The 17,795-nt window shown below is 57.4% G+C and overlaps 3 protein-coding genes across 25 annotated transcripts in view; 1 reads left to right on the forward strand and 2 right to left on the reverse strand.

Annotated features, from left to right (window-relative positions):
• The window catches only part of PPIL6 (peptidylprolyl isomerase like 6), a 45,051-nt gene extending 43,109 nt beyond the window's left edge, over window positions 1-1,942 (reverse strand). For 6 of the 8 annotated variants that reach the window (XR_014811896.1, XM_021101239.2, XM_013992739.3 and 3 more), the window contains exon 1: window positions 1,788-1,931. Coding sequence is in view for 4 of the 8 variants with exons in the window: in XM_021101239.2 (XP_020956898.1) it covers window positions 1,788-1,910 (123 nt within the window). In the remaining 4 variants the exon portion in view is untranslated. Of the gene's footprint in view, window positions 1-1,565 lie in introns of all 8 variants that reach the window. The other 2 variants (XM_084970744.1, NM_001243664.1) reach the window with 2 other exon arrangements.
• Window positions 1,943-2,047: 105 nt separating this feature from the next.
• On the forward strand, window positions 2,048-5,270 carry SMPD2 (sphingomyelin phosphodiesterase 2). The gene is made up of 10 exons (XM_001925290.6): window positions 2,048-2,551; window positions 2,722-2,818; window positions 2,932-3,008; window positions 3,345-3,438; window positions 3,571-3,660; window positions 3,901-3,983; window positions 4,111-4,243; window positions 4,323-4,427; window positions 4,611-4,764; window positions 4,865-5,270. The coding sequence occupies exons 1-10, from the start codon at window positions 2,502-2,504 to the stop codon at window positions 5,251-5,253; spliced, it is 1,272 nt and encodes a 423-aa protein (XP_001925325.1). The 5' UTR covers window positions 2,048-2,501; the 3' UTR covers window positions 5,254-5,270.
• Window positions 5,271-5,389: 119 nt separating this feature from the next.
• On the reverse strand, window positions 5,390-16,409 carry MICAL1 (microtubule associated monooxygenase, calponin and LIM domain containing 1). 16 transcript variants are annotated; one of them, XR_014806663.1, is made up of 26 exons: window positions 16,175-16,409; window positions 14,351-14,652; window positions 14,053-14,260; window positions 13,673-13,777; window positions 13,235-13,339; window positions 12,971-13,126; window positions 12,258-12,358; window positions 11,316-11,573; window positions 10,971-11,086; window positions 10,652-10,778; window positions 10,381-10,462; window positions 9,901-10,048; window positions 9,319-9,509; window positions 9,028-9,116; window positions 8,816-8,893; window positions 8,557-8,640; window positions 8,287-8,443; window positions 8,092-8,123; window positions 7,893-7,969; window positions 7,319-7,595; window positions 7,098-7,198; window positions 6,724-6,837; window positions 6,496-6,589; window positions 6,219-6,318; window positions 6,033-6,106; window positions 5,390-5,663 (listed from the first exon to the last, which is right to left on the reverse strand). XR_014806663.1 is itself a non-coding variant. In XM_084962020.1 (25 exons), the coding sequence occupies exons 8-25, from the start codon at window positions 11,400-11,402 to the stop codon at window positions 5,515-5,517; spliced, it is 2,145 nt and encodes a 714-aa protein (XP_084818146.1). In that variant the 5' UTR covers window position 11,403; window positions 12,258-12,358; window positions 12,971-13,126; window positions 13,235-13,339; window positions 13,673-13,777; window positions 14,053-14,260; window positions 14,351-14,649; window positions 16,175-16,409; the 3' UTR covers window positions 5,390-5,514. The 16 variants fall into 16 exon arrangements, 12 of the variants coding, with proteins under 12 accessions (XP_084818146.1, XP_005659433.3, XP_084818152.1 ...); XR_014806679.1 differs by having other exon boundaries at window positions 14,022-14,260; XR_014806665.1 differs by having other exon boundaries at window positions 14,351-14,684.
• Window positions 16,410-17,795: the final 1,386 nt, after the last annotated feature.

The following is a 17,795-nucleotide window of genomic DNA, read 5'->3' on the forward strand; positions in this document are numbered from 1 at the left end:
AGCTACAGCTCCTATTCATCCCCTAGCCTGGGAACCTCCATATGCCAAGGGTGTAGCCCTAGAAAAGACAAAAAAAAGAGAAAAAAAAAAAAAAACAGAACTGAATTTACATTGATATGTTTTCATATTCAAGCTACAGTAGTCAAAAGCTTAAGAGAGTGAAAAGTTAACATTTGGCCTTTTTTTTTTTTGGCAGTGCCCACGACATGCAGGAGTTCCTAGCCAAGGATTGAACCCATGCCATAGCTGTAACAGTGCTGGATCCTTAACCTGCTGAGCCATGAGGGAACTCTGGTATTCATAATTTTTTTTTTTTTTTTGGAGAAAACATCCTTCGCAAAAGGAGCTAAGAAAAAATGAGGGAAAAAAAATCCCTCAAGCTCCATTAAATACAACTTGGGCCATAAAACTTTGCTCATCCTATCAACCCAGCTAACACAGTCCATAATTTCTATTTTAAATGATCAACATTTGGTTTTTAGACTTCTTATCACATATTCTCTTCATCTGGATATAAACTTTACTGATTTCGCACAAATTAGTTACTATTTCCTGATTTAATGTAAATACAGACTTTAACGCGGTGGACTTGGAGCAGGCAAGAAGGTAGGAATTCTTAAGATTTCTTCTATTTGGGAACATTTTGTGTCAAGTATCCAGCTGGGTACTTTGGGAGATAACAAACATGAAGAAGGCATTGTTCTGGAGTCTAATGAGGCTTTGAAGAATAGAAGCTTGGCATAATCTTACAGCGGCATTTCTGGAGCAAACCCCAAAGACGTGCTGAATTTGACATTTCAGTAATTCATACATTTCTGCATTTCTGCTGCATTCGGTTACAGGTGTGGTGCAGCATTATTGACCTAGCCAAATTCTTCCAATTAAAGTGTTTTTCCTTTGACATCATTCCACATGTTTACAAAGAAATGTCTGGATTCTCCAAAGCATTTGTGGGTTGTTTGTTAAGAAATCCCTGGAGTTCCCGTCGTGGCGCAGTGGTTAACGAATCCGACTAGGAACCATGAGGTTGCGGGTTCGATCCCTGCCCTTGCTCAGTGGGTTAACGATCCGGCGTTGCTGTGAGCTGTGATGTAGGTTGCAGACGCGGCTCGGATCCTGCGTTGCTGTGCCTCTGGCATAGGCTGGTGGGTACAGCTCCGATTAGACCCCTAGCCTGGGAACCTCCATATGCCGCGGGGGCGGCCCAAGAAATGCCAAAAAAAAAAAGACCAAAAAAAAGAAATCCCTTAAGCACCTTCAATGGAATGGCCCTGACTGTTATAGAAAATTTACAGGGGGAAAAAACTCATCCCTTCCCAAATGAATAGTTTTCAAAAATTACTTGGGGTGGGATTTGAAAAAATCAGCCGCTTACGGGGTACCATTTTCTTTCACAAAGTTTTAAAATCTATAATTTCAATTAAAAATTAATGTGGAGGAGTTCCTCCCGCAGCACAGTGGGTTAAGAACCCGATGGAAGCAAGCTCCTGAAGCTGCAACCATAAAAGAAAAAATTTTTTTTTACCGTGGAATAAAATGTGTGGTAATTTAGAGGAAGGAATCACCTTTATTCCCAGCAAGGTCCTGAACGCTTCCTTCGCTCCGATCTCCCTTTAAAGGTAGCCCTTCTCGAGGTGGAACTCCCGCCAGTACCCGCACCTGCCTTTGCACGCTCCTGTCCACATCAGCCAGAACCTCCCCTCCCCGATCCTGAAGCCCCGCCACGAGAAGGCGCTAGACACAGAAGCCGGACCGGCCGCCCACACTTGCGGTTTCTTCGCGGTTACCTCAGCGGTGCTCTTCGCAACTTGAAAGCTAGAGCTTTTGAAGAGCCCCACCACCTTCACCTGCAGCGGCTGCTCGGGCGGCAACTGCGAGCTGCAGGGGACCGAAAGCCGCTGGCTAGCCATGGCAGCGCGCGAGGACTCCTTGGAGCACAAACACTGCGTGTCGCCAGGGCAACCACGCGGCCCCGCCCCCGCCGCCCGCCGGGAGGAAGAGGGCGGGGCGAGGCGTTAGGGCCCGGCGTTTCCTCAACTTTGCTCCTGTTGCTGGTGAGCCGCCTGCGAGGCTAGAGGGGACGCCTGGGCTCCCGCCCCCAGCGGCGAGCGAAGAGGAACCGGGAGCCTACGTCCCACACGACTCAGCCCGGTCTGCCGCCTGCCCGGGCCTCCTCCAGGACCCCGCCCCGACCCCCGCCTAGGGTCCTCCGCGGGACCTCCTCTCGCGCGGCAGCGGACTCTCATCTGCGCCCGATTTCGCCGCAGATCGCCTTTCCGGGTTGGCGCGCAGCTAGATTGGGGCCAGTCGGCCGGTTGCCCGGGTAACGCGGGAGGCCGTCCCAGGCCGCGCGGGCCTCGCGGCCGCGGCCTTCCCAGGAGCGCGAGGGCGGGGCGACCACCTGTGCCCTTTACCCCTCGAAGAGCCCGGCCAGCTCGCCCGCCTCGGGCCGCACCGCGCTGCCTTTGCGGAGCCGTCCCGCGCCCCCCAGTGCCCTCGCCATGAAGCCCACCTTTTCCCTGCGACTGAAGATCTTTAACCTCAACTGCTGGTGAGTGCGCCCGCCGCCCCGGGCCTGGGACCTCCCTCACATCCGGGGCTCGGCTCTCCCCTGCGCTGCAGCCTCCGGGTATGGAGACAGCGCGCACCTCGCCCCAGCTCCGATGTTTCCCGGAGCGCCGACCACCCCCGCCGTCACCTCCCTGCCCTTCTGGTTCTCAGGGGCATTCCCTTCCTGAGCAAGCACCGGGCCGACCGCGTCAAGCGCCTGGGAGACTTTCTGAACATGGAGAGCTTCGACCTTGTTCTGCTGGAGGAGGTGGGGCCGGGCGGAACTATTGTGGAACCTTGGCCCGAGGGGGCGGCTGGGGGTGCTAGCGGGTCTTTCTCCCCGGGGAAGGGCCGGGCCAGCATCTTGACCCCATTCCTCAGGTGTGGAGTGAGCAGGATTTCCAGTACCTGAGGCAGAAGCTGTTGCCCACCTACCCAGCTGCACACTACTTCAGGAGGTGAGGAGCCGCCTGGCCTCAGACCTGGAGGCTCTTGGCCCTGCCTGCCCTTCCCTACGCTGCCTGCAGCCTATCCCCACCCCAACCCCGCCCAGGCTCCTCTTCTCTGAGTGTGGGAGCAGGAAGAGGCAGAAGGAGGAAGAGCTAGTTCTTCAGCTCTTCTCAAGACTTATTATCAGGGCGTCCTATCAGCCCCAGAACAGCTGATGCTTTGAGTTTCCTTCTGGGGTGGTGCCAGGGGCAGAGAGGAGAAGGTAGCTGATAAGAAGGGAAAGACGCCTAGGGGGAGATTTCTTTGTTTGCTTTTCTGGTTACTGATCAGGGCTTGGTTTTCAGTGGCATCATTGGCAGTGGTCTCTGTGTCTTCTCCAAACACCCAATCCAGGAATTCACCCAGCACGTCTTCACCCTCAATGGCTATCCTTACATGGTGAGTCTGCTCTCTGACCTCTTTCACCATCCACCACTAACACATGGTAACCGAGGTAGCCTAGGGCTGGCTGCAGGAGAGGGGCAGAAAGGGGTAGCTGTGCCCTGAGTTCCTGCCCTCTTCTGCCTACAGGTCCACCATGGTGACTGGTTCTGTGGGAAAGCTGTGGGGCTGCTGGTGCTCCATCTAAGTGGATTGGTGCTCAATGCCTACGTGACCCATGTGAGTGAAACCGGCAGTGCTTAGGGTGGGACAGGCAACATGGTCCTGGGAGGGAGAGATGGGACTCCTCTAGCTGGGCTGCCATGGGATGAGATGCGGGGGCTGGATCTCCTTAGGCCAGGAGGCAAGGTTCACGTATATTTTACCAAACACCATGCCAGGTGACAGGCACAAACTTGATGTACAGCTGCTCTTGGGACCCTCAGTCTCATCTGCTATAATCTCATCTATCTTGCTCAGCTCCATGCCGAGTACAGTCGACAGAAGGACATCTACTTAGCACATCGTGTGGCCCAAGCTTGGGAACTGGCCCAGTTCATCCAGTGTGTGAGCCTGGGCTTGACAGGGGAAGTGGGATGGGGCCCAGGGACTGAGGGATGGCTAAGGCCCCACTTTTAGGGCAGAGCTAGTGAGAGAAGCATTCCTGCCTCACCATCTTGGTTTCTGCAGCCACACATCCAAGAAAGCTGATGTGGTTCTATTATGTGGGGACCTCAACTTGCACCCAAAAGACCTGGGCTGCCGCCTGCTGAAGGAATGGACGGGGCTGCATGATGCCTTTCTTGAGACCCGGGACTTCAAGGTGAGGACCTGCCTGATTATTTCCCTACCCCCACCCTCCCCCTTCCCCCACATCCTCATTCAAACCAGCACTCATCTAGGGCTCTGAAGAAGGTTGTACGATGGTGCCTGAGAACTGCTACGTCAACCAGCGGGAGCTGGAGCAATTCCCCGTGGGCATCCGCATCGACTATGTGCTTTATAAGGTCAGGCTCCCCCTGCAACCTCCCTTCATCCACTGTGTCTCATTGTCTCTCACCAGCCTGTGATAATCCTTTGCCTAACTAGTCTAGTTTTACATCCCTGATGACTGGAGAATGGTGTAACCAGAAGCTGTTTCTCTGAGAAGACATCCTCAAATAGTAGGTTCTCTCTGGCCCCTTTCCTAGGCGGTATCTGGGCTATACATCTCCTGTAAGACTTTGAAAACTACTACAGGCAGTGATCCTCACAGTGGCACCCCCCTCTCTGATCATGAGGCCCTGATGGCTACTCTGTGTGTGAGACACAGCCCCCCCCAGCACAACCCCAGCCCTACCCATGGTGAGTCATCCCCATCCTTTCCCTCGGCCCTTCCCCACCACAGGGCAGCTCCTCCTCTCTGACCCTCTCTCTCCTATTCCCCTGCCCTGCCTTGTTATAGGACCAGCAGAGAGGTCACCACTGATTAATGTGCTGAGAGAGGCCTGGACAGAGGTGGACCAGGGCCTGGCTCAGGCTCGCTGGTGGGCCACCATCGCTGGCTATGTGATTGGTCTGGGGCTGATTCTCCTGGTGTTGCTGTGTGCCCTGGCTGCTGGAGGAGGGATCAAGGAAATTGCCATACTGCTCTGGACCCCCAATGTAGGACTGGTGCTGGGGGCAGGAGCATTCTACCTCTTCCACATGCAGGAGGCCAAGAGTTTGTGTAGGGTCCGGGCCGAGCTCCAGCATGTGCTGGGAAGGGCAAGGGAGACCCAGGACCTGAGTCCAGAGTCCGAGCAAGCCTTGCTCCTGGGGCAGCAGGAGGGGGACAGAGCTGAGGAACAATAAAGCCTGATGCCTCTGTGGTTCTTGCCTTCTTCCTTGTAGAGGCAGTGATTAGGGCCAGGGGTCAGAAATGACTGTCAGTGTAGACCTTCAGGCTCCTACACATCTGCCCTCCCTGCACAGCAGCCATAGTCCCATATAGGGGGTAGAAATTTTATTATGAATAGTTAGGCCTCTCCTGGGCAGCCCAGATGAGTGGGGTGGCACTCTGCTGGGGTGAGGTGGTCTCCTTGCAGAGGAAGAAACAGACAGCCCCACCCTCTTCTAGCCCTGGGCCCCAGGCCCAGAGGCCAGCTCACTGAGCCTGCGCTCCTCCTGGAAGCGGATGAGGGCATCTCGCTGGTTCACCACATCCACCAGCTTCCTCAGGACCTGGTCTTCAGCCTGCCGATCAGCAGCTGTCTTTAGAGTTTCTGAAGGGAAGGAGATGAAGCTTAGTAAACAAAAAAACTGGGCGAGGAGGCAGGAGAAGCAGAGCCTAATCCTGGCCTCTGTGACTTCTACAGCCCTGGTGGTTTTCTCCTCTGTGAATTTGGTTTATTAACAGTAATGGTTTCCTAGTTTTGTTTAGTAGCAAAACCATTTATAAAGGAAATCTTGTGCAAAAGCCCAACTGCACAGCTCTGACTGAACTGAAGGCGCCGAGTAGGGTCTTGGAGCCCCATCCTCTGGCTTCCTGCAATTCAGGAGGTGCTTGAACTGGAGGCCTGTTGCCTGGGCAGTATCTGAGATCACGAGGCTGGGGCCGATTCCAGCTTCTACCTCTCCCACATCCCACCTACCTTCCCGGTTCATGTAGGTTCGTAGCTCTTGGTCCAGCTGCCACTGTTTCTCCTCCAAGGTCAGTTCCTGCACCCTGTGGAGGGAATGAAGAGAAAGGGCACCAGTGTCCAGGGCCCCCAAGGACCTGGCTGGGGCCCTGCTTACCTGCCACTGTGCCCCCACTCCCCAACCTAGACACCCCTTACGTGATCATGAGATCAGCCTCCTCGGCCACCAGGGTGTTTTTCTTTTGAACGAGCTGTAGCAGCTGTTCCAACCAGAGCGCCTTTTGCTGTTCAGGGGAACCTGATAAGAAGGAAGCAGGGCAGAGGGTGGTCAGGAGGCCTCCAGCAGGGATCAGGAGTCATGGGCATGAGGAGTGGGGCTGTGGGCCGAGACCCAGTGGTTAAGGGGAGTTGCTGGGGGTGGAACACCCAGCTGGGAGGCAGGTGTCCTAGCTTGTCCATCCCTGTCTTCACTCACTGCTCTGGCTTCTCAAGGACAGCTCCAGCTCCGTGCCCTTGGCCTCCAGCTCCCTCAGATCAGCCTCGATCTCATTTAGTCGCCGCTGGATGGTCTGAGTAGGACAAGACAGGAGGCCCGGCGGGGGGGTGTCTGTGGATTGCTTGAGAACAGAGCCCTAGGGGAACTCTGATCCCCCATCTCAGACCTGCGACCCCATTAGAACTTCCAGGAACCCCTGGTCCGCACCTGAGCCTTGCAGAACCGCTTCATCTGCTCCTCCCTAGCGCGGCGCAACAGAGTCCTACGCCACGTTGGGTAATTGTTCATGGGGCCTGAATTCTTGACCAAGTTCCACAGAACCTGTGGCAGGGATGGGTGGATAGGGGTTGGGGAAGCTCTATTTGGAAGAGACCAGAAAGACCCTGGGCTGGAAGTGGGGTAAGTGCTGAAAGAAAAGATGGAGGCTTAGAAACCTCAAAGAGTCAGACTGGATGAGAAGACATTCAGAGACGTTTGGCCTCAGAGGAGCCTGCGTACTGTGGGTTTCTCCCGGGGCGGGAGCAGGGAGCAGGATGCATGCTGGCTTGGGCAGAAGAGGTGGCCGTGTTCTTCCTACTCACTTGTTCCACGTCTGAGTCCAAAGGCACATCTTCCTCTTCCTCTGCTTCCTCTTCACTGGAGGACGGACTCTCTTCTTCCTCATTCCCCATAGCTGCAAGAACTGAAGAGAGCGGGAGACATGGCCTGGGATCTGCACGACCTCCCTTCCCACCCCCAGCACCCCCATCCAGGAATCGGAATACCACCCGCCCAGCCCCACCCCACCCTGGGCGGCAGCTACCTTGAGGGCTCTGGACTGGCACCCCCCAGCCCACAAAGCTTCCCTCCAGGGCCTGGCGGGCCAAGGCAGAGCAGCTTCGTGGGGGCTTGGGTGGTGGCTCCATTTCCGGGTCAGGGGTGAGATGAAGGGAGGATAACCGCTGGCGTTCTGGACTGGAGAGGCGGATCAGCCGACGGGTGGGCTGGCTGGGGCTTGGGACGGGACCGGTCTCCTCCTGGGGGGCTGTGGGAGGTGAGGGTCCTGATGGCATGTTATTCTCCCCTGGTGTGGGAAGGTCCTAGAAGAGCCACCGTGTGTTCTGGTCAGTGACCTGCCATCCTGGGTGGAGGCTGCCCCTTTAGTCATGTGTGGGCCCTGGTGTTCACTTAATGCCATTTACTGAACAGTGCCATTTACGGTCGGACAGTGTTCTGGGTACTTGGCATGTATCAGTAAGTAAAACAGGACTAAAAGTCCTGCCATGCTGGAGCTTACAGCAACATGGAGGACCTCAGTGAAGTGGTCTGCAAAGTCTGCTGGGAATGGAGCGCCCTTGTCGCTCCCCACCCCCATCACACACTTTCACAGCTGTTACCTGACTTGCAGGACCTCTGTGGCCACTGTCCTCTTTGTGGCCTGGCTGGGGTAGGTGCTGGAGGCAGTAGAAATGTCCTGGGAAGGTCAGAGTGGGGAGGAGGCCTCAGATGTAGGCAGCCCAGTACCCAGATACTCAAGTTTATCAGAGGGATGGGGGGCCAATAAGACTCTGCATGTGCTGGTGAATTTAAACTAACCTCCTGGTTCCCATGAACCCACGTTTGAGGCTCTGGAGGGGACAGAGAAGACCCTGAGCTCAGCGGAAGAAAATGGCACCTTCGGCCTGTGTCTCCCTCATGCCCAGCACCCCAGTTCCCCACCACCTTCAAGTCCCGGCCCCCCAGGCAAGGCTAGACCCAGAGTCCCTCCAAACGCCTCCCAGGTCCACTCACCATCTTCTGTGTGCTGCCCGTAGGCCCCTGGCCACAGTGTGACCTCACAGACCCAGCAGCGGAAGCAGCTCCGGTGGAAGAAACGGCCCTCAACACTGAGGCGTTCTAGGATGTAGAGGTGTTGGCCGCAGAGCGCACACAGGTCCTCAGCACTGGCCTGCCCGACCCCGGGGCCACAGGTCAGCTGGGGTCTAGGCCAGCTGTGAGCCTCTCTTCCCCTGGGGCAGCCCTCCCTGACTTCCCAGCCCTCTGACAGGGCCCTGATCTCACCTCCTGGGGTTCGGATGGGGGTGTCACAGGGGGACTGGGCTCTGGGACATATGGCTCCTTGGTACCTGGAGTGTCAGCCTCGACCTAAAAAGGTAAGTGCTCATGCCCGGAGGGAGGGGGGCAGGATCAGCTGAGGAGTCCTTGTGTGCAGATGAACGGAAGGAAAGGGGAGTGAGACCAGGAAGGGAGACTGGATGGGGGGTTACAGGGCCTGGGATGGGAGGCAAGACATGGGGGGACAGGCTGTGGGAAAGAGTACCTCGTGGAAGGGACTGTCCAACCCGTGTGTGTTTATCTCCAGGCGGGGCTTCTTGCCACCTGCGTCCTCCCCATCTGCCTGTAACAAGTCCTGCATTCTGAGCATGGGCTGCCCCCACAGTCTTCCCCTCCCCCCCTCCTGAATGGCCTATCACCCCAGGAACCCCCCAGGAGGAGCCCACTGCCCAGCCCAACCTCACCCCGACTCCCCACCTGGGCCCGGGTCCGTTGCAGTGTCCTCTGCAGTTTGCCAAGGAAGAGTACAGCGCTGGCGGTGCCCGGAGTGCCTTGGCTGACGGGACCTGCAGGGAGAGTCAGGGTGGATGGGGCCAACATTGTGCCCTCAGAGCACAGCCATGTGCCAGCCCATGGGGATAAAGGATACTTCTCCCAGGCTGTCCTGTAGGGGGAGCTCCCCCCTCTCTCTTTTCTCTTCCTCTCCCCCTCCCCACACATGCACCTCTTTGCCCCAAGCCTGCCCCACCTGCCTACCCTCCAGGTCACCTGGGTTGTGGGGTGTGCTCTTGAAGGCACTGTGGAAGTGGCTGAGGTAGGCGATGAGGCCCAGTGGGTCGCTCCTGGACACCACTGCCTGTGCAGACAAGACCGGCGTGATGCCCAGCTCATGCTCTGCCATCTTCAGTGCCCAAGAAGTTGCTTCCAAAGCCCCCACTCCCTGCAGCTCCGAGGGTTCCCTGAAGGGTGTTGGGAGGAAAAGCTGATGGGAAAACAGAACTTGACCCTGAGGTAGGGGAGGGACTGCAGGAAAGGGAGGAGAGAGCAGAGAGGGAATTAGTCCGGGTGCTGAGCCCTCACCGCCCCCAATGATGGCTTCTGGCCTTGGGGCTCTTTGCACTTGCAGAGCAAGTTCTCCCTGTTGAGTGCATCTCGATTCTGGTGGGCGGGCAGCATGCTGTCTCCAGGGAGGTGAAGTGACTAGGGCAGGGTTATTAGCAAGTGGTGGCATTGGGACTCAGTGGATGTGCTAACTCCTATCCATGATCCCTCTTCATTCCTCACTGGAGACAGAGGGGCATGGGCATGAAAGAGGCACAGTCTGTCAGGGACCCCCAGCTGCTGACTCACAGTACGCCAGGCCGCAGCCGGTGCACCAGGGCACACAGAGCCAGCCCGTCAGCCCAGGAAGAAGACAGGTCAGTGACATGGACACCTGGGTACCCAGCCGTCTGCTCCTGGCACCAGCGTAGCAGCTCCTCCTGGGTGCCCACCGACCCTGGGAGAGAAGGCTGTGCTGTGTCCCAGGCCCCCTGGCTCGCAGGAAAGGCCCAGTGCTTGGGGTCTGCATGGGAGAGGGGGGAGGAGCGGGGGCCCAGCCCTGCCAGGGCACCAGCCTAACCCTCAGGCAGCACCTCCTTCATCCCAGTATTCTCATTTGGAAAAAAAAAAAAAAAAATCCCCTGGGGGGATACAGTCAGGGAATGAAGAGAGTGAAATCTCTGCTAGCCACATGGAGGGCAGTGGGCTAAGAACTGAGGGGCAATGGAGGCCCCAGGCTAGAAGGAGAGGCAGGTTTGGGGTCTGCAAGGTCTAAGAAGGCTTGCTTACCAGTGGCTGGCTTTCCTGAGTCCATTTTGTCACTTATCTTCCGCACAGGCTCCTTGGCCTCCACATCATACAGGTCTCGTACCTAAGAGAGCCCCTTTCAGGTCTCCTGGTGGACTGACCACACCCAGCCTCTGCCTGTAGGGGAGGAGCTGCCTGGGTGGGATTCACCCAGAGGGGCAGGGACTGAGCAGGCCAGGAGCGGAGGCCTGACTTGGCCGGGGGTGGGGGTGGGGGGCGACCTGTGAAGTCAGGGGGTGCCAGGGGCTCTGACCTGAGTGGGGGTCACAGCCCGAAGGTTCAGGTTGGGATAGCGGGTGGCCGGGTCCAGTCCATATTGGGCCACATTGCGGTGCATGTTCTCCGGGGATGTCTGGGACAGGAGCTGGTACAGGCTCTCTCTAGGGGGTGAGAGTGGGGGACAGGAGCACAAATGCAAGGGTACCACTGGCAGCCAGCCCTCAAGAATTGCCAGGCATTCCTTTTATTCTCTTTTACCCATGCCCGCATCTACTCACCCAGCCCCCTTGACCTTATTCCTGATTCTTGTCCTATACCCAGCCCCCGCCCCAGCTCTCCAACTCAGGCCTCACCGCTCTGCCAACACCTCCAGGGGCCCGGTGCCCTCTGCCCACCGCTTCACCATCCAGGCGGCATCAAAGGCTGCCAAGAAGCCCCGGGCCACTCCAGTGCCCAGGGGCCAGAAGGGCTGAAAGGTCAGAGGGACAGGAAACAGTTCAGTGAGTGTCCAACAGGGGTGCCCAAGCCCAGATGCCCCCCAGGGCCAGAACAGAGGGGGATTGACCCCACCAAGCCATCCTCCGGTCCTCCTGACAACAAGCAAATCCCTCTAAGCCCCTCCCGGTACCCCTATGCCTCCTTACAATGGATCCAGAGAGCCCTCCCCTCCCCCCCATCAGGGAACACTGACCCCTCACCTCCACCAGGCAGTCCCCGACCAGCCCCAGCAGCAGGCGGGCGCCGTGCTTCTCCCGCACCCGAGCAGAGCTCTCTGCCCGCATCATGCTTGTGAAGTCAAAGGCAGAAACGTCAGGCCGCCCATGGGCGTCCTGGGCAAACTCCAGCTTCCCGAGCTTGCCGTGGGTGGCGAAGTCGGCAGCTGCCCGAGCAAAGCGCTGCAAAGCCTCGGGCACCACATTGGCACTGCCCAGCAGCCGGTCGGTCTCCGGCCAGTCCTACGTGGCCAACAGATTAGAACCAGAAGGGTCAACTGAACCATCGGATCCCCTTAGGTGTAGAAGGTGCCCATTCTGAGGCCTCAGGCATGGGCTTGCCCAGACTACACAGCAGCTGAAGGCTGAGCTGGGACTAGAATTGGAAAGTCCTGCCCCCGCGCTCAAGCTCCTTCCTCAACACTTGCCCTGCCTCTGAGGCCCAGTATCACTACTGTTACCATATTTCAAGTCACTGAACTTCTCAGAGCCTGAACTTGCCATCTAGAGATAACACAGCTAACTTCTCAAGGTACCGTGAGTTAGGTGAGAAAACACACAGAAAGCTCTCAACACGGTGCCTATCATATAGCAGGCAATCAATGAGTTTATACAGCAGATACTTTCAGGGTTCTTACTACATTCCAGGCACTGGGACTCACTCATTGGCAAGCAAGAGACAGACAAAACTCCTGCCCTCATGGAGCTTACAGTTTGTAGTCCTATGGCTGCTATCAGGTGTTTAGCCCAGAATTCGATTCAGGTTGTCACATAAGTCAGGGGAGGAGAGCTTACTTAGGTAGAGGAAGAGCTGTCGCAGAGAAGATGGGCTCCCTCCACACCCAGGGGAGACTGTGTCCAGGCCCAGCCCCTACCTCCTAGGTAGGGCCCACTGAGCAGCCCCTCTTGCCTGGGCCTGAGCCCCACCTGGCGGAGCACCCCCAGCCGCAGCAGGCACTGCTTCTTGGCTGTCATCACAAAGTAGTGGGTGTCATCCTTATAGTACACGATGTTCTCCAGATCAATGCCTGTGGGGACAGGGCACGGTGCAGGGGATGTCACCTTACATGTCACCTCTCCAAATACCCAGCCATGCCTGACCTCTGAGCATGGGAATCACAACTTAGCTTGCTGTGGGCCTTCCACCACAGTGGCCATGAGTTTGGGTGGTACAATGGGCCCAGGAGGCCTAAAGTGTGGAAAAGAGAGAGAAACTTGGGTGGGGTGGCAGCTGGGAGACGTGCACCACATGGCCACAGGCTTGCAGAGGACAGCCTGGCTTCCTCAACTGGATGCACACACTCCAGGGGGTGCGGCAGGGTGAAGCCAAAGTCAACACAGGGCATCTTCTGGAAGTAGCACCTTCATTTTGAATTCGTTTCATTTTTATATGAAAGCATATGTAAAGAAGCCTGAAGCGAGAGCTTATGCATTGTGGGAGATTTTTAAGACTTGTCATGCCAGGTGGCCAAGTGGGGCTGTGCCTGCTGAATCCCCAGGGGCACAGCTTCTTGGCTGCCAAGACCACAGAGATGGAAAAGTGGGGGATTCCTTGGACTGTGGACAGGGCTGAGAGGGAGAGGCGGGAGTGAGGCCACAGTCAGGCATGTAGGGGGGGAACCCTGTGAGAGCAGGCTGACCTGTGGCTTTGAGCAGGCTCTGGAAGAAGCTCTGGTTGTAGATCCTGGCCACACCACTGATCTCGGGCACCTGTGTCTCTTCCACGGTGCGTCTGTTCACAAAGTTGGCTGTGATGCCAATGGCCAGTTTGCCACGCATTTCTCGCACCGTGAAGCCTGGAGAGGGGACAGGTGGGTAGTGGCGGGGGAAGAGGGGCGTCGTAGCCTAGAAAGGCCCAGGAGGAGCTCCCACTGCTGGCTTTTTTGAGGGAAGGGATCACTCACCTTCAGGAACGAATTTACCTCCAGCAGCAGAGATGAGGACATCAAATTCATAGTTGGCCAGTTGAGCTGGAGGGTTGGGCTGGAGCTGGGCACGCCAACCACTCCCTGGGGCAGAGGGTGTGAGTGGCACAAAGGTGTGGATATTTGAAGGGGCCCTTATAGTCCCAGGACGATCCAGTGAAATCATTAAATGTGTAAAGGGTGTATGGTTTAGAATGCAAAGGCGCACTGCTGTCAAACCACACATTAGCCATGGAAAGGAGGTAAGGAAAGAAATACAGCACGTTTTACAGATGCTCAAAGTGAGGCTTGGTGGGGTTTGCATAAGGCCATGCTATTAGAAAAGGGGACTCAGCTGACTCCCAACCCCGCCCTTTTTCTCCCACAAGGTCAAGATGTCCTTGGCAGAGGGGGGTTCTCAGGAACAGAAGTACTCACCCTTTTTGGGAGGGGGCTGGAGGCCAGTGAAAGTGACACCCCAGTGAATTTCCACCCCCAGCAGTAATGCCACTTTCAACAAAACCAGCTGCAGTTGCCGGATGCCTGGAGGGGAGAGAACATTAGAAACAGGGACCCAGGAGCCCAGAGCCTCCCCAAGCCGCAGTGTGTACCTGGTCAGAGCTAGAGAAGGTCTTAGAGATCGCTCAGTCCAATTGCCCGTTTTACAGGTGAGGGACCTGCGTCCTGAAAGCCACTTGGCTGAAGTGAAACTTGTCCACCCTGCCCCCTGCTGGCCCAGCAGTCCCATCCCCACCCACCACTGGCCTGTCCCTAGGCCCAGGCTCACCCGCCCCTCCAGGCCACCACGTGGTGCTCACTGATGTGGTCCAGGGAGCCTGTGCAGAAGCGCCCATAGAACTTCTTGGCGCCGAGTGCCCGAAGGTCATGGATGGTGAAGGGCCAGAGGTGGAGCACGTTGTGGCGAGAGAACTTGGTGCGCTTTTCCACCAGCACCACCCGGGCCCCGAGCATTGCCAGCTCCACAGCAGCCCGCAGCCCACAAGGTCCCGCACCCACCACCAGGCACTGTGAACACACAAGGCAGCATCAGCACGGCATCCGGGCTCCTCCTGACTCCCCTACTCTTCGACCCCATCCCAGGCACTGTGTATCCACCTTGGTGCTGGTGCAGGCTCGACCCTGCTGGTAGACAGGCTGACTGGCTCGCTTGTCCAGCTTGGCCCACAGGGACTTGGCGCTCCAGTAGTTGAGCTGGGCCTTGATCTTGTGGTACTGTGGCAGCCCCCCGCCGGGCTCCAGCTCTAGGGCCCTGCATAGCCCCTGGAAGCTGCTCAGCACATCCTGGCACAGCTGGGCCTGCAGGAAGCTCTCAAAGTGGGCATGTGCTGGGTTGGTGGAGGTAGCTGAGGCCATGGAGACCCCTGGGACTCCCAGGGAGGGGCAGAGGCACGTGGCTGCTGGAGAGAAGGGAGGGAGAGAAGGGAGGAGGCTGGAGAGAGGAGGAAGGGAAAAGGAAGGGGAGAAGAAAGCAATCCGGTACCCCGAGGGAGCTCCGGGTCTCTGCTCCTCTCTGCCAGCTGCTCAGAGACAGCTGCTATCCCTTCCACTCCAAGTGAAATTTGCCAAATTTGGAAATGAAAAATCAGCAGTCCTGGGCCCAGAAGGCCCTTGGAAAGCCAGGGAAGGGAGGTTCCAGCTCAGCCTTCTTGTTCAGGAATCTCCAAGCCCTGCTCCATCTCTGGGGCCCAGGGGACAGGAATTCCTCCTCTGCCTCCTGAGGCCCTGGAAGCAGGTCGTGAGGAACTCCTCGGATGTGGAGCGGGCAGGGTGCCCAGGAGGAGAGCTTTCCTTGCAGAACAGACCGGGATGACTCTAATACTTGCCATCCCAGCTGCTAGGCACACATTCCGCCCCATTTCACCCCATGCCGCCCTGAGCCTGGGGCCCCTCAATGTACGCAGTGCCACGCTGCTTGTGGAGTGTGTCACATGCCGGGGGAAAGTTTTGCACTTTAGCGCTTGTGATTGCTTCCTGGGGGGAGGAGACAGTCTCCTCCGGAGGTTCCACTTCCCATCACCAAAACTACCTTAACCAACAGCAGAGGATGTTGCATCTGACTGAGTGACACACAACTGGATCTATTTCTGACTCACTGTGGTCAAAATACTTCCCCTGACTTGCCACCGCTCACAGCCGAGATGGTTGAGGGATTTGCGGGGGCGCGGGGTGGGGGAGCGCAAGGCAGCAGGGTTGGTCCCTCCCAGCTTCCTCCCACCCCCATCCATGCCCTGCCCCATCCCTCCAGGCTCTCCCAGGAATTCCGAAGACAAGGCCTCCCTTTGTCCCCTTCTCTCTCGTTTAGGTCCCCACGCAACTTGAGGGGTGTTAGAGAGGGCTTTCTCACGCAGGGATCAGGAGGAATCGGAGGGAGCGGGGGACATGGTTGCCCACAGGGGAGTTAGGTAAGGAAGGTGGGTGGCACTGATGGGGGTTATGTCCTTGGGCTGATCCCCCTGACCCTGCTCGGCCGCCACACCCGTCCCAGTCTCCGCGGGCCAGGCTCAGGCAGAAGGAGATTAAAATCTCTGCCGCAGGTCACCTGGACGAGGGCGGACGGGACGTCAGGAAGACCAAAGGTCTCTCTTGGGGGTGTCAGACACAGCAAAGGTCTCTCTTCCCCTCAGAGAAGTGGGGAGAGGGGCGTCCCAACCTGGAAACGCCAGGACAAAGGATGTGGGAGGGATGGAGCGGTCTGGAAGGATGGAGAGGGAGCAGGACCACTGGCGGCGGGAGGGCGGGGATATTCCCACTCTGGACCGTAAAGTCGGGACAGAGGCTGAAAAGGGCGGGGGTGCAGAGAGACGGGCCGGACCGGGCCGGCGGGATTCCCGAGCGCCGGGAGCCTTATTTCCCCAGAAGCGCACCCCTACCCCTGTGCCGGGCCCCCGCAGGCAGCGGGCGCGCAGCTGGAGCACTTACCGGGGGCTCGGGAGCCCGGAGGGGGCCGCTTCCTGCCCAGCGGGTGTCCCAGTCGGGGCGGGTGGGGGGCCGGGGACGGAGAGAAGGCGGTAGTGGAGGTGGAGCGGCGCGGACCAAAAGCCGCGACTGCAGGACTGCACCCCGGCAGCGCGGGGCCGTGGATTCAGTCTGGGTGTGAGCTTCCGCACGGGACGCGCAACCCGCGGAGGCTTTATTCGCGCCTCATTAGCATCTCATTACCCGGCGATCTGCAGCTGCGGGCAGCCCGGGCCCGCCCACGCCTGCAGGGCGTGGCTGGAGGGCGTGGCGCCGCTGACGCGGCGTTCCGTTCCGTTCTCGGGCCCGAGACCCGGGCCTGGCCCGGCCGATAAGCCGGGGATCCGAGGCGCCCGGATCCCGACGGCGCACCAGCGGCCTTAGGCGCCATCCTGGAGCGTTGCCTGCGCCGGCAAAGTTAGCCCTTCCCGGGTGGGCGAGGCCACCCACCCTTGCTCCGTACCTACTCCTCGGCTGTCTCCGAGCACTGGGCGGAGAGGGCGCTCGGGCTGAGCGAGAAGTTTGCCGAAGTTGTTGAGACCATAGGCACGTCTGCATCTCTTCACCTCTCCTACCAGGAGATGCACGGCCAGCCCGGGCGCCCCACGATGAACCCACGCTCGGGGGCCGTCTCCCCTACAACTAGTTTGCCGCTAGACCCCGGCTGCGGGCAACGGGCACGGATTCAAGTTCCGGGAACTCGGCAGTTGTAGCTTCCACAGCGGCAGAAGTGAGAGGGCCAGAGGGTCTTGGGGTGGAGACGGCGGTGTTAGACCATTACTACGAAAGGCGGAAGTGGGAGGGGTGTGTGGGTGAAAGGCTAGTTCCCCAGTAGGTAAGAATGCCATGGAGAAAGGACACACGGAACTGTCGGTGATGAAAAGAGACCTTTGGGATCAACTTCCTCGTATTCCTCATAAGCAAACAGCGCCAAAGTGAAGACACTCTTTCAAGGTCATACCATTAGTTAATAAAACATGAGTCCTCATTTAATAAACATCTACTATGAATGTTATCTTGATCACGAGAGTCCCATTTTACTGAAGAAGAAACCGAGGTCACAGAGGTTCTGTGATCCACAACAAGTTAGCCAGCAAGCGGCACAGCTGGTACGGGACTCACGCCTATCTGGAATCCAGTGTTGACCCAACGTGGCAAGTGAAAGGCTGGCATCATAAGAAGCTGGGTTTCTTGTTTAGAGCAAGTGACACTGTTACACTAATGAAACAGGAATGAATGGGAGGGTCCTTTCCTTGAGATCCAGGGACTGGAAAGAGCTGGGTCCCTATGGCTCTCTCCTTATCTTTATTCTTACTTTGCATTTCATCTGGAAACTCTCTGAGACCCAGTAAGATTTGTTATACTCACTGTTCCCAGATTGAGCTGAGAAGCAAGCGAGAAGGGGAAAAGCCCGCTCTCTGCCAGGAGCGGCAGGGAATTCAGCCAGGTCAGGCTCAGGAAACTGGAGCCCGTCCTAGCTCATGAGTGTGACTAGTCACTTGGCTTGAAATCAATTTGCCAAATATCAGACACACCCATACTTAAATACATAGCATAAGAAGGGTTTTAAAGTCCATTCTAAATG

The sequence above is a fragment of the Sus scrofa genome, chromosome 1, assembly GCF_054392235.1.
Source record: "Sus scrofa isolate SSC_HxYL_T2T_F1_AM1 chromosome 1, Sscrofa_HxYL_maternal_Yorkshire_Landrace_v2.0, whole genome shotgun sequence".
NCBI lineage: Eukaryota > Metazoa > Chordata > Mammalia > Artiodactyla > Suidae > Sus > Sus scrofa.

Coding starts and splice junctions, on each gene's coding strand:
- SMPD2 (XM_001925290.6), top strand. CDS start 2,502: ATGAAGCCCACCTTTTCCCTGCGACTGAAGATCTTTAACCTCAACTGC. Junction 2,819..2,931: donor ACCTTGTTCTGCTGGAGGAG/GTGGGGCCGGGC, acceptor CCCATTCCTCAG/GTGTGGAGTGAGCAGGATTT. Junction 4,428..4,610: donor TCGACTATGTGCTTTATAAG/GTCAGGCTCCCC, acceptor CCCCTTTCCTAG/GCGGTATCTGGGCTATACAT.
- MICAL1 (XM_005659376.4), bottom strand. CDS start 14,608: ATGGCCTCAGCTACCTCCACCAACCCAGCACATGCCCACTTTGAGAGC. Junction 14,261..14,350: donor GAGCCTGCACCAGCACCAAG/GTGGATACACAG, acceptor GTGTGTTCACAG/TGCCTGGTGGTGGGTGCGGG. Junction 7,199..7,318: donor GCCAGTCCAGAGCCCTCAAG/GTAGCTGCCGCC, acceptor CGCTCTCTTCAG/TTCTTGCAGCTATGGGGAAT.